Genomic DNA, 14,194 nt, shown 5'->3' on the forward strand with positions numbered 1-14,194 from the left:
CCAACCTGAATCACCCCCTTAAATCAGGTGTCTGTGTAGAACTGTTAAGTCACCACATCAGCACTTTCACTTGAGGGGATGGAAAGTGGGTATTGGTGGCAGTTTGGAGTTGGGGGGTGCTTTAGGTTGAAGTTTTGCCCAGAGTGCCAAGAAGCTTTAGCATGGCCCTGGGCACAACTGAAGAAATGGTAAGAAAGGGAACAGCTGTATATTTTTTTGTGTCCAATTTGTTTTCAGATTTACAATTAGGAACAATCGTTTTGTTCTTTTCAAACTTGTCCCTAGCTAGCTCCCAATGATAAAACATGCTTTCATCAGAAGCACAGCATAGGTGAATGTATTACTATTATTTATTCTGTTCTGATACAGGTTTTTTTCAGTGTAGATAATACAACAGATCATTGTGTGGGAAGATGGAGAACAGACTTGATACATATTTTGTTCACAATGTAACCATATTGTTCTGCAGAAAGAAAGAAAATTGATTTTTTTCTCCTTTCACAGAAAAACATTTTTATCTCCTACACTATTATTCTATAATTTTATATTTATTACTAATTTAAAATGGTTAAAATATACTAAAATTGATTTAAGGCAATGATGTACATTTAGTTTTCCGGTCTACATGCATTTATTATCTATTTATTCTCTGCACACTCCTTGTCCAAAATACACAGGTAGCAGAATTGACTTCCACTTATACACATGGCCCTAAATCTCCACTATCTGTAACACTAAGCTAAGCATCCTTCAGCTAAACATTATTCACACATCCTCTGTGCTATAAAAACCTGTCCTCGGAAGCCACTGACACCTTCTTTCTCAATCATGTTTTAAGATTTGTTGGTTTATTCTTAAAATTCATTGCCACTAGCCAACCTTTACTGCCACCAATGCTTATCTTACCAGTCTTTTCCTGTGTGCCAATTTAATGTTCCAGTTACCGGTAAATGTTTTGCACTGTAGCACAGAGTATTTGCAAGAGCTATTTTAAAGATGGAGGAAGCAAACTGACTTTTTGATTAAAAATGAACAGTATACTTTATGTGCAAAAAAGTATACAAAAAAAATCTATGCATGTCTACCTTAACTCATGTTGACCTAATGGTGTCGACCTAATGCTTGTTGACCATAATGCTGGTAACCTAATGATCCATACCCATTCAGGTGTGCTGTGTTGCAAGACAGCCAAATGACAATACTGTACACCATAGATAGATCAATCATATTGTATACCATAATACTGGATCCAGTTTCATCAGATCCAGATCTACACTGTCTACAGTCAATAGGTCTATTTTTATATGTGCTTTTAAACAGTCTGTGCAAAAGCAACCATTGGGTGGTCTTACAATTCTGATCAGGATGTGAAGTAGATTACACATCGTAAATTTCCCCATAGACTCAATAAAATTAGTGTAACAAAATTATTGATATAAACATCTGAAAAAAGGTCAAATACTTTCCTTTTGTGTGTTAATTTCCTGTTCTTGATGTGTAATTGAACAGTCCAAAGTGACTTGGCATGATCCAAATTTGCAAATAAAGATGTGAGACATACAATGTGTAGTAATGTTATTAAAAAGTAAAGTCAATTAAAAAGTGACTTGTTTGGAGAGCTCCATATCATCAAAGCCTTGAGATGTAGGTCCCCAAAGGTAGTCAACGCATTTTGGATCTAATGGAGCCTTATTTAAGACATGTTAAACTAATAACATGGGCGTCTATGGAGCTGCGCACAGCCAATAAGCTGTGGAGCTCCCTGCTCCTGACTGGCTGAGGGAGGACATGGTGAATGATGTCACTGGGGAATCCCTCATTCTTAGGGATTAGCTGCAATTGTAAACACACTTGCAGCTCCTCCGTTCCATTTGGAGTTGAGTCAGTGGTTTGTTTGTCTAAGCCCATAAATGCTACTTGGACCAGAGAAGAGAAGAGCACTCAATCTACGTTGGAAGGGATTCTGAGTATAATACAGGGGGACCCCAGCTTCCCCCCCCCCCGTATTTCTGCAACCAGGACTGGCTCAATGAGCCCGAGGCTGGTTATTGCCAGGCGAGGGGACTACACATCATTTTTTGTCTTTCTTTCTTTCTTTTTCTTATGTTTACGCATGGACGCCTACATGGATCTGACTGATCCGTGCAGGCTTCAGCCAAATACACCAGGAAAAGGTGGTCCACTTTTCATTCGTATTTAGAGCTGAATTCGTATGAGCTTGCCATTTGTGAAAGCGGTAAATCCTGTGAATTCAGCTCATTAGTAAAATTTGGCAGGTACCGGGTCCCAGCCATATTACACATCAAATGAGTACAAATGGCTGCATATGGACCCATTCAATTTTGTCATGATTCTGGGATCACACAATTGTATATACTGTAAGTAGGTGCCCACAATACTTGCAGTCAATATGGGGCGAAGGAAGGGGGGGGGGCATTGAGTATGTGGGGTTTAGGGTAACATGTGTACATTCTTCATTAAGGGTATATAAACACATCAGTAATAAAGTGAGTACAGAACTAGAGGGATGTATCAAACTTTATATCTACTTGCAGAATCAGTACCATCAAAAGTGATGATCTGTTTATATATTATATGATGATATTATATTATGATGATGATGATGATAATATTTATGCAAAATTAAAATGAGAAAGTATGCAAATATAAAAACAATCGTTATTTTATAGTTTTTAACATCTTGAAGCTGTAACTAGATAAAAACAAGATGCATACTGTATGTTTATTTTCTTTGAACATACTATTTTTCCACTGCCATTGCATTATTCCTTTTTAACATTCTGAACAAATTTCTTTGTAACATGAATCTAAGTGAGGAACATTACTCAGTGCTCTGGTGGCAAGATTCCAAAATAAATGGCTTGCTGAAAAATAATCTTCCTTGCCCTTCAGTCTTTTATTCAGGGCAGCAGGATCACCCTTGTTCTGACACTTTGCTGTGAGTAATTGGTGCTTGCAGAATTTACTGTCTCTATCCTTCATTATTTTGGTTAAGTGTATACTTGCCTACTTTTGAAAACTAGATTGAGGGAGATTTGCACAGCACGCCATCAAAGGGGCATGTCACACTCTGCTGAAAGGGCGTTTCTATCTATACATATGGGTGTGTGTATATTTAAATGCTGCTTGTTGCAAAATATTTTTATATAACTTTAGTAATAATATATTGGGAAATTTTGCAAGTATTAATACTAAACAATCTCCAATATAGGGGTTTCTTGTTTGCAACTACTCGCATTTCTTTTCTTCTCACTTAGCACAATATACATGATTAATGTGGTGTATATGCAATACATTACAAATGCAATTTGACCTTATGTTAATTAATCCCTAAGTATGTACTTATATATTTTGAGTGTATTACATGTTATTTTATTTTGAATATTGGACTGTTAGCATCTTGTACGCACTATATATATGATTTGGATGTGTTGTTTTTCATACTCTAATTAAATAAATGTTTTTAACGTCAGAAAGATTATTAAATATGAGCAGCATGCTATGGATGAATGCAAATCAGCAAAGATAAGGAGTCTCCCACAAGGGGGGATAATGAGAGTCATCAGCATGGATGCCTGAGCAGGTACAGCAAATCACTGTCCTTGCAAAGATACTCCCTAGTAGCACCAGGGCCAAGTTATACCTTAGGGGGGGGAAGGGGGGTCACTTTAGACAGGGAGGCCCCCTCCCACTTGTCATTACTGGCCGCAAACTGCACGGGAGAATATTACACTGTTAAAACACACAGTAAAGGCAGTATAAACTTAGTCAATGGTTAACTGCTGGGTGGGGGATTAATAAAAACAAATATATATATATATATATATATATATATATAAAATACCACATGAAAAGCCTGTGTTTGTCAGCGCTGCCTCTAAATAAAAACCCTCCCATGACAAGGCCACTGCTGCTGCTGTCCTCCATGGGCCTGAGAAGCATATGTTGAGCTCCACCAAGCAGAGCTCAGCACAAACCTCTCAGCCTCTGACCTCTTGTGCAAAGTCTCATTGGACTTAGTCAACTCCCAGTAATGCACTGCACACTTGTGCAGTCAGTGTGCCTTGGCTCCCGATGCTCAGCACCATTAATCATTGTCACATTGGCAGCTAGGTGAAGCTGCAGAACTACCCCCCTCCCATGCACAAAATCTTTAGCTAAAAAAAACCACACAGGGGACCCTAGATAGAGGGGGGCCCAGGGGGTACTGACACCCTGTGCCCCCTCTTTAATCCGGCCATGAGTGGCACCCCCAGCAGAATTTGAAGTACAGGAATCTCCTGCAGGATGCTGGAGGGTAGGCAACTATTGCCAATTGCAAACAGGGGGAAACAAGTACATTAAGATAGCTCTTGTTGAATGATTTAGTAAAGCTTCTACAAATTAAAAGAGATGACATTGCCCATAGCAACCAGATTATTTCTATCATTTTCTAGGATGCAATAGAGAAATGATAGAATCAGATTGGTTACTATTGACAACATCAATATGGGGCTTTCCTCTAAAAATTTGCCTAATTTTGCAATGGTTTCTAGTCCAACTACAATCATACCCAACAATGTATAAGTTATAAACTGTTGTGATCTCAGCCGGGGGTGTATTTAGGGGTTAGTGCACCCCTAGTTACATTATTGGGTACCTGTGTATTATCACGGTGCCCATCGCATCACATACCACTAAATAAGGTATGCGATGGTATACGATGACATGCGATTTTCGCGTCAAAATGGAAAAATGCACAATTAAATATCGCATCGCATGCCAGCAAATGGCATGCAATGCGATCGCATACGATTTTTAATTGTACAAGCACTCAGATGGGTGCATACAATGTTAAATTCCCCCAGAATGTTAAATGCCCCCCGTATTGTCAACCTCCACTATGAACGCCAACCCGAAGTGTGGCGAGTGCAGCGGTACACGTCCTCCGACCTTTTCATACCTCCACTATCCCCCACTATCCACGTCGGCGTGGAGTTGTTTTTAGATAATGTGGTGAGCACAGCAAGCCACCGAGCCCCGCAAGGGGACTCGGAATACATGTGAAGATAAGCGTCCGCTTGCCACGCTTCGGGCTTGGTTGCTCGCTAGGCTCGCCACACTATCTAAATTCAACTCCACGCCGACGTGGATAGTGGGGTATGAAAAGGTCGGAGGAAGCGTACCGCCGCCCCTCGCGGGCTTGCTGCACTAGCCACGCTTCGGGTTGCAATTGATAGTGGGGGTGGCATTGACAATGGGGGTGCATTTAACATTGAAAGCACCCATCAGGGTGCTTGTACAATGAAAAATCGGATCGCATGCATCGCATGTGGTTATATCGCATGCGATGCGATGTATGCGATGTGCTAAGATGTACACCGTGGGCGCTGTGATAATACACAAGTACCTATTATTGCCATCGGTCTCTTCCCACAAAGGACACAGCATAATACTATACAGTTAAATATATGGACATTACAACTGTGTAAAGGCGGATACACAATGGGGTTTATTCTAGTTCATTCTTTCTGACAAAACCCTTCTTAGATGGACAAAACCATGTGCACTGCAGGGGGGCAGATGGAACTTGTGCAGATAGAATTAGTGCAGATATGTGCAGATATGATGTGATAAAACAATAATTGGCACTTCTCAGTCTTTCAATGATGGTAAAACTTAGTCCTTTATTAGACCTCGACCAACACCGTTTCGGGGCTGAACCCCCGTCTTCAGGGACAAGCAACATGGTATAATATTTTTTTTATTTTATGCATGAAACAAAGTTTGTAAACACTGAAGCTTTAGAATTAAAGCTCTTACAATTTTAGTCACAATAAAAATCTAATTTGATTTTAGAAAAATTTGGATACTGGATTTTTGGATATAGGAGTCTCAACTGATACTTAAATTGTTTTTTAAACAATTCAATGTTTGCTTTACTCATTGATCTGAATATTATAAATTATAAGGGCTTACTATCTCTTTTTTTGGGTTTAGGATTATAATGATGAGATTCGACAAGAGCAATTACGAGAACTGTCCTATTTAAATGGTTCTGAAGAATCTAGTCGAGGAAAAGTAACAAGAGGTAGAGGATTAAGAATAGTGCCTGCTACAACTGCCAGGTAAGTAATTATAATAATAATAATTGTAATAATAATGTTATTTATATAGCATTTCTCCTAATATGGCTCAAAGTGCTTGACATTTACCTTTACAGCACCAAATACATTACAGACTACACCGGGGATATTAGTGAAATGCTTGAGTGAACAGGAAAGTCTTGAAACTTTTTTTGAAGGATTCTAGAGTGGAGGCAATTGAATAGAGCTGAAAGTTAGACCTCCAGCTTAGATCAGGCGGAATCTAGGTACAGTTAATATTTCAAGGAAGTAGCATTGATAGCCACTCCAACCGCACCTGGATGACTCCCTGTATGCACTCTTAAGGTGCCCATACACTAGTAAGATTTATCTTCAGATCTGGCTGGTTGGAATAAAAACATGGTTATGGATGAGTGACAGTTTGTCAGTTTTCCAGCATTTCCAAGCAAATGGTCAACTGTCATGCGCTCATCCCTAACCATGTTTTTGTTCCAACCAGACAGATCTGCAGATAAATCTGCGTGTGTATGGCCACCTATACCTTCATGTTGACATTTTGCCTTTATGAATTTGCTGCGCTCACCTCTGTTCCACCCAAGCTTCCAGCACCATTATAAATTAACATAAGGTTTGGACAGTGTCAGTTGGACAGTGTCAGTCTCACAGGCCAAATATCAAACACCTACTTGAGCCACACCTTTATTTTGTCCACATAATGTTACATGTTATAAACTGTTACATATGTGCGGCCATCTTAGGGGCATGCATTTATGCCATCAACAATGACAATGCTAATAGTCAAAAGGTCAAGGTCAAATGTCATAAGGTTGATATGTTAAAATGTAAACACAAGCAAAATGTTGACTAAGGAATGTTAACATACTGTAGTTAAAATGTCAATATTTGAAAAGTCAGCAGTCAGTAGTAGGAATTTTTGCTTATTCTGTGGTTCCCAAACTGTGTACCTTAACTTGCTGGGGTGCCTCAGGGATGCCTTGGTTTGGTGGTCCAGGACCAATTCAAAATGTTTATATTTAATTTAATAGGAAAATCTAGTTCTGATGGTTACCAGATATAAAATAAGCAGACAAACAGAAGTTAATCTTATCCATTACCATACAATTGAACCTAAGGACAAACACAATTTTCTAAATTTAATATCTTGCTACTAAATTTTTCAATTAGAAAGTTTTGGCCTAGGGTTGCCATGAAACCAATTCTGATACTCAAGGGTGCCATGATAATGTTATTTGGTTAATTGTAGGTGACACATTAGATTTATATTGTTTACTTTTGGAACGGGTCTGCACACCATCAATTAGATTGTCAGGTCAGATACACCAGACTGTTGTGTAATGGGGCCTACACATGGCGATTTAGGGCATTTTGTAAGCAATAGCGATGCATGACCCCACACATAGCTATCACCCTGGTGATTAATATCCAGCATTCTGTCTCTGACAGATTGCTCAGTACACAGCACTGACATATTGCTGTGTACTGAGCGATCTTGCTGAGCTTTCTGAGTGATCTAGCATTGTAGGAAATGTTTCGTTTCTTGGCAATTTCTTAATTTCTAAGAACAGAATAGACTGTCGAGTTTCACATGAAAGATCACTTTTTTCTACCCATTTTGAGAGTATAATCGTACCCACAAATGTGAGACTCCAGACACTCCACTAGCTCAAAGGAAAATCAGTTTTATAGCTTCTCTAACGAGCAAACCAATTTTTAGCTGTGCTAACATAATTGCACAAGTGGTTTCAAGGGTTTTCTAATCATCCATTATCCATTATTCTTCTTATGGTTGCTTGAAATGGGCCTCTAGATACCTACAGTATGTTGATATTCCTTTATAAAAAAAAAACAGAAGTTTGAAGCTAGTATAGTCATTTACCTCATTATGTATAGAGTGTATTTCTGATTAATTTAATGTTACCTTCATCATACCTGAAATACCTGAAAGTATTGAGTACTGAGCTGCTGATTAGCCAGACAACCAGTTATGTGTGGGGGGAACTGGGTGGAACACAGTTTCACCACCTCTATTGGCAGGGGGAACTAATTCCACCACAGCCCTGCACAGTAATTCCAACAGATTAGACTGTCATAGCAGCTTCTTTTTTGGCACAATGTAAGGGAGTTCAAGCCATCAAAATTACTATTGCTGTGGGCATTATGTGTAAGGGGCGCTACTACTGTGGGCATTGTGTATAAGTAACATATACTACTGTGTAGCATAACATGAATAAGGGCACTACTGAAAGATACAATGTAAATAAGGGACACTATTTTGTGGTGTAATTTGAATCACAACATGCCGTGTCATGTGAAGTAGATTTTGTTACAGTGTGGAGTAATTTAAATTGGGGGCTGACCAATCTACCTATGCCAAAAAATCTTAGAACTGGGCCGGGCTCACCTATTTAGGAGGGGGGTGGGGGGGGTGGTGTTTGGGGAAATGAGTTCCACCACCTCTCCTGGACCACTTTAAGCCCTGATCTGCAGATACAGTATATCTGTTAGTGTGTAACCAGGTAGCCGCAGGGGTTTAATAGGGGGGTACTGAGTTCCATCACTGCTAATGGTAGGGGGAACTAGTTTCACCACCACCACAGACCTGCACAGTATTTCCAACAGAAAAGACTGTCCCAGCAGCTTTCGCTTCTGGCACAGCATATGTGATTTCAAGTTGTCATAAGGTACTATTGCTGTGGCATTATGTGTAAGGGGCAGTAGTGCTGTGGGGATTGTGTATACGCAGTGCTACTATGTTGTGTTTATACAACTAAATTGCATTTTGTGTTCAAACATCCTCCTGATAACCACATTGAAATAAAAACAAAAAAAATAAGTTCTTGTTTCCTAGCACGGCCACACCGATTTCCATCGGGGTGGTCGTGTCGGAAATATCGCGTTGATCGCATCGCATGCGATTTGGTCGCATGCGGTGCGATCGACCCGATTTTTTTAATTGAATCAAATGTGAATAGGGTCCCTGGGACCCGATCTTACATTGGATTCAATGTAAAATATTCCCTAGACCCCCAAATATGACAACGTAAACCCCACCCCACGATAGACGGCAACCCGAAGCGTGGCGAGCGCAGCGAGGCCGCGAGGGGCGACGGTGCTCGTCCTCCGACCTTTTCATTCCCCTACTATCCACGTCGGCGTGGAGTTGAGAAAATACAGTGTGGCGATCGCAGCGAGCTACCGAGCCCGAAGCGTGGCGAGCGTAGCGTGCCCCGTGAGGGGACCCGTATAACTTCACATGTATACGCGTCCCCTCGCGGGGCTCGCTGCGCGCTCGCCACACTATATATTCTCAACTCCACGCCGACGTGGATAGTAGGGGAATGAAAAGGTCGGAGGACGCGCGCTCGCCACGCTTCGGGTTGGCATCTATCGTGGGGTGACGACGGGGCCATATATAATGTGAAATGGGTCATATTGGCCCATTTCACATTTTTTCCTATGTGAGATGGACTTAATCAAGTCCATCTCATCTTGTGCCATTATAATGGCACAAGACCGACGCGATGCTCCCGATTTCAATGTTAAAAAAATATTTTAACATTGAAGCCTATGGCAAAATCGGGGGCATCGCGTCGGTCGCGTCGGGACCAATGTTAATGGTCCCGACCAACGCGATGCCCCCGATTTTTCCTTTGCCGGCAAAATGGACCTGATTTGAAAGGAAATCGGGTCCATCGCGGGGATCGTGTACCTTAACTTAAAGGTACACGATCCCAAAGATTGTGGCCGTGCTAGGAAACAAGTACCAAACAATATTTTTAAATACGGAATAATCCATTATCCAAAATACTTCTGGTCCTGAGCATTTTGGATAAGGGATACTCAACCTGTATTTGAGTGATTATAAGACCTATCAAAGCTGTATGGGGCAATTTAAATATATTTGCCTAAATTCTTTAGTCAATAAAGTGAAAATGATAAGATTATATGCTTGGTCTTCTGGAAGTCCTGTAGCTGTTTACCTAGTGTTCTCACATGACTAACCTGGGCTGAATGCTGCTGTAATGATCACATTCCTTGAGACTGCATTCTGCTCTGCCTTCCCTTCATGTTTTCAAAGGAGATCTGTTCAGCACATCTGCATAATGAATCTCCTCTTGTCCCCAGCAGTGATGTATTGGTCTGTGAACTTCACTGCCAAATTTCCACACTTGAATACTGTGTTAACTACTGTGACTCTCCAAGGGAGTGGCTAATTCTTTATTGGGAAAGGGGAAAATGCCTCTGCAGGATCTGTCACCATTCCTGAATCAGTTGCCACTGCATGATGGGGGTACTATAACAGTGGGGGTCTTGTTAATACTGAAAGGGTTTCATGTTCAATATTTTTATTTATTTAAGTTTTCAGTCTATAAAAAATAACTTCTGATGAATCATTTCTGATATGCTCACCATTACTCTATTGCCTAAAATCTTTGTTTGAGATTTAACTTTATTTATATCTATGAAATAGTCATTGTGCAATGTGCTCAATTTTCTTGTATTTCACTATGCCTTAGGAGTCGAGGAGGCATAATTCCCCCTCCTCTGCCAGGACGAGGCACACCAGTACCCAGAGGTTCTCCTGTATCACGTGGAGCAGTATCACTTCAACCAGCTGCCCATGGGATTCCTGCAGCACGGGCAAGAGGAGCTCCAACTGTATCAAGCTACCGTGCTTCTCCCCCCACCCTCGAGCCATATGATGATTATGTAAGTGTTTTTATATACATGTAAACTATAATTATTTCTTATTTAGCAGCACTTTACAGAGAATTTTTGGTTATTGACATCACTTTATGCCTTGTGGAGCTTAATCCCTACAGCAATGGTTCCAAAATTGGGTGCAATGGTACCCTGGGGTGCCTCAGGGCACTTGTAGGGGTGCCACGGGGTGGTGGTCCAGGAGCAATTCAATTAATTTGGGGGAAATTTACTAAGTTTCTTTTTCTATTTAAAAATTTCTGTCACATGGGATGTTGCTATGGGCAACCAATCAGAATCTCCCATTTACATCTCTTTACACTCCCACTTATCCCCTTCGCTCTGCCTGTGTCACCCCTGTCTGTCTGCCCCTCCTCTTTAGAATGTAAGCTCTCATGAGCAGGGACCTCTTCCCTCATGTGCTTATCCTTTCTTACTTCAGTAGTCTTCAACTGCACCAAAGCATGCTGTGTGCTGCCACCTGGATACCTATGTTGCAGTAATCGGCTGATGTTTCTATAATCATTTAGTAATTTACCCTGTCTTTGTCCTGTATTATACTCAAATGTAATGGCCACCATACATCAGCAATCACAATTAATTTCTTCTCAGATCCAGTGATTTTTTTCCCAGATAAGATAAGTTTCCCCTTCAATCTATTTGACTTGCCCACACATTACAGATTTGTTTCAGTGATCTGCAGATTTTTCCTGTTAGAATGCCCACACATAAAAAAATGAAACCAATAAAACCAGATTTTTAAACATGTTTAAAAATCTGATTCGGCAATCGATTGGCGATCTCTATTCATTTTTGATTGGGATTGCCAAAAGGGGGAGCCCACACATTAAAGATTAATTGTGGCAATCATCTCCAGAATGGAGGATTGTCAAAATAAATTGCTGATGTATTTGGCCCATTCGTCACTGTTTTCCTGTTTTGATTATGTGTACTCTGTAATTGGGCGCTGCAGAACCCTTGTGGCGCCATATAAATAAAGGATAATAATAATTTTGTAGCATGTGGGTTCCAAACATAAAATATTTGGACAAACTGAATAAGTCGTTTTCTTTATTCCCAGTTTTTATGAGCACAAATATGTATTAATAACTAGTACAACAGTACAGACTGTTAAATAAGAATAGTAAATATTGAGGTGGATACCTATGGTTTTTACAGTATTTAAGAAGACAGATTTTTGTAGTAACCATGAGTATTAGTGATGCACACATAGGGATTCATTTACTAAGATGGGAGTTTTATTGAAAATGTAATGATGCCCATAGCATCTACTATCTTCTTTGAGGAGCTAAATACTGCAAATAGGAAGTAGAATTTGATTGGTTGCTATGGGCAACTTCCCATATAAGTGGATATTTACACTAAAACAATTGTTACTGCCCTCACAATTCTAATAGTAATCTTCCATTCCCAGCACATTTGAAGTCCTAGGACCAAATTCTCTAAGCTTCAAAAATGGAGATAAGATAAAATGGAGAGTGATAAACAGCCAGCCAATCAGCTCCTACCTGCCATGTCACAGACTGTGTTTGAAAAATATCAGGCAGGAGCTGATTGGCTTGCTGTTTATCACTCTCTATGTTATCACTTTTGAAGCTTAGAGAAACTGGCCCAATATCTGTTATATGTGTCTATGGTGGGTATTTGTTTTACACCTGTTAATAATGAATGTTTAATTGTATTCAGCACTTGTATTGCTGTAAACAAAGGTTTTTTTGCATACTGATTTGGCTATACTGTATATTTGTATTTATATTGTTTGAGTATTTTATCATATTTATAGCAAACAATGTATCTCATGAGCACAAATTAAATATGACAGTGTGGTCTTTCTTGCAGGATGTTACATTGACTGTTTTGGATGTGGATTTTGTTTAAAGTGTTATAACATATATGGATAAGCATTGTTGCATTCTTGGTTTTAAAGAAGCCTATAGTGTTTTATAATCACCAAGCAGTGTACTGTTTATTGCTTGTCTGTTCATTATATACATTTTGTTTTGTCGTTTGCCTGTATACTAAATGCAGAGTTTCTTTCCTTAAGTTGGATACACTATCTAATTGCAACTGTTGTGTGTGATCAGGACTGTAGGGTGGGATGTTTCAATTCTACCTGTTATCCACAATGATTGTTACACAATGGTACAGCACAACCACAACCCATGCTGTGTTTGCCTCACTTCCCAGAGAGTTGTGCAGGAAAATCAGTGTTGCGGTACTGCTGACAAGGATAGTACTATGGGGATCAGGAGATCTTAACCCAACATTGTCCAAAATAAAATTGACTGATAGGGCTCTGATGATGAACTTCCCATATATGACTATTGCAAAGGAATTGTTAGGATTAGGCACATAGAGGGGGGGGGGGGGGGAGGGGGAGGGCAATTATACTTACCTGACCCCTGAATTCCCTCCTTCAAGATGTCGGTGTTGGTATTCTGACGGCCAGCATACTGACTGCCGGCCATCTGTATCCATTCCATATAATATATATACACGGTAGATGTGTCTGTTTCATTATTTAATTTTAAATACCGTGGTGGATGGTGAGGGCTTTTCCACAGGGGGTTCCAGCTCTGCCTCCCCCAGCGACCACTACCTGGGCTCTCCTAGTCCCCACTGCATACGCATATTAAGGCACAGCAATGCACAGTCTCTGCGACTTCAGAGAGCAGTGCCGCTCTTTCTTCTGGAACAGCTGACAGCCAATCCCTTCAGAGGAGGTGAGCGTCCTGTCAGTGTGGCGGGGGGAGGGGGTGGCTGGGTTTTTTATGTGGCTGGAAGAGCGTGCTGCTCTGAGTTCAGCAACATGTCATCTCTTTCAGTAACGTGTGGCCCCCCCCCAGGCTCTGACAGCCACATCCCATCCCCCGCCACTCACAGCTTATCAGCGTGGCGGAGGGTGGCACATGGGTGCACAGTCCGATTTGTAAAAGGGGCAGGGCATGGGAATAAGTAAAGAAAATGGGCAGGGCATCGTGCCCTGCTAAATACACCTAGCGTGAACTCTAAAAGAAGTCACTAAAATATAAAAAGTGTACTGTAAATACTCCCGGTATCACACGTGTTAAACAGACTGTAGTGCCCCTGTTCACAGTTTTCCTAGGGAAACCCCCATTCACATATGCCACAATACTCACATGCTCATGATTTACATTGTATATACTGTATATGGAGGCACCACAGTTCTTAATTCAGCCCTGCAAGTAGATGGGATTCACCCTAGGATCTTGATGGAACTGAGCTCAGAATATGTGAGACCATTGTATTTTAATTTTTGTTAATTTAATGTCATCTGTCTGAGTACCAAGAGATAGAAGATTAGCTGAAGTAGTACCAATATT

The 14,194-nt window shown here is 40.5% G+C and overlaps 1 protein-coding gene across 3 annotated transcripts in view; it reads left to right on the forward strand.

The window, feature by feature from the left end:
• KHDRBS2 (KH RNA binding domain containing, signal transduction associated 2) overlaps positions 1 to 14,194 on the forward strand; it is a 361,420-nt gene that overhangs the window by 177,022 nt on the left and 170,204 nt on the right. For all 3 annotated transcript variants that reach the window (XR_014471754.1, XR_014471753.1, XM_083177313.1), the window contains exons 5-6: positions 6,001 to 6,128; positions 10,646 to 10,838. Coding sequence is in view for 1 of the 3 variants with exons in the window: in XM_083177313.1 (XP_083033439.1) it covers positions 6,001 to 6,128; positions 10,646 to 10,838 (321 nt within the window). In the remaining 2 variants the exon portion in view is untranslated. The remainder of the gene's footprint in view (positions 1 to 6,000; positions 6,129 to 10,645; positions 10,839 to 14,194) is intronic.

The sequence above is a fragment of the Crinia signifera genome, chromosome 3 (assembly GCF_055691185.1).
Source record: "Crinia signifera chromosome 3, ASM5569118v1, whole genome shotgun sequence".
Lineage (NCBI taxonomy): Eukaryota > Metazoa > Chordata > Amphibia > Anura > Myobatrachidae > Crinia > Crinia signifera.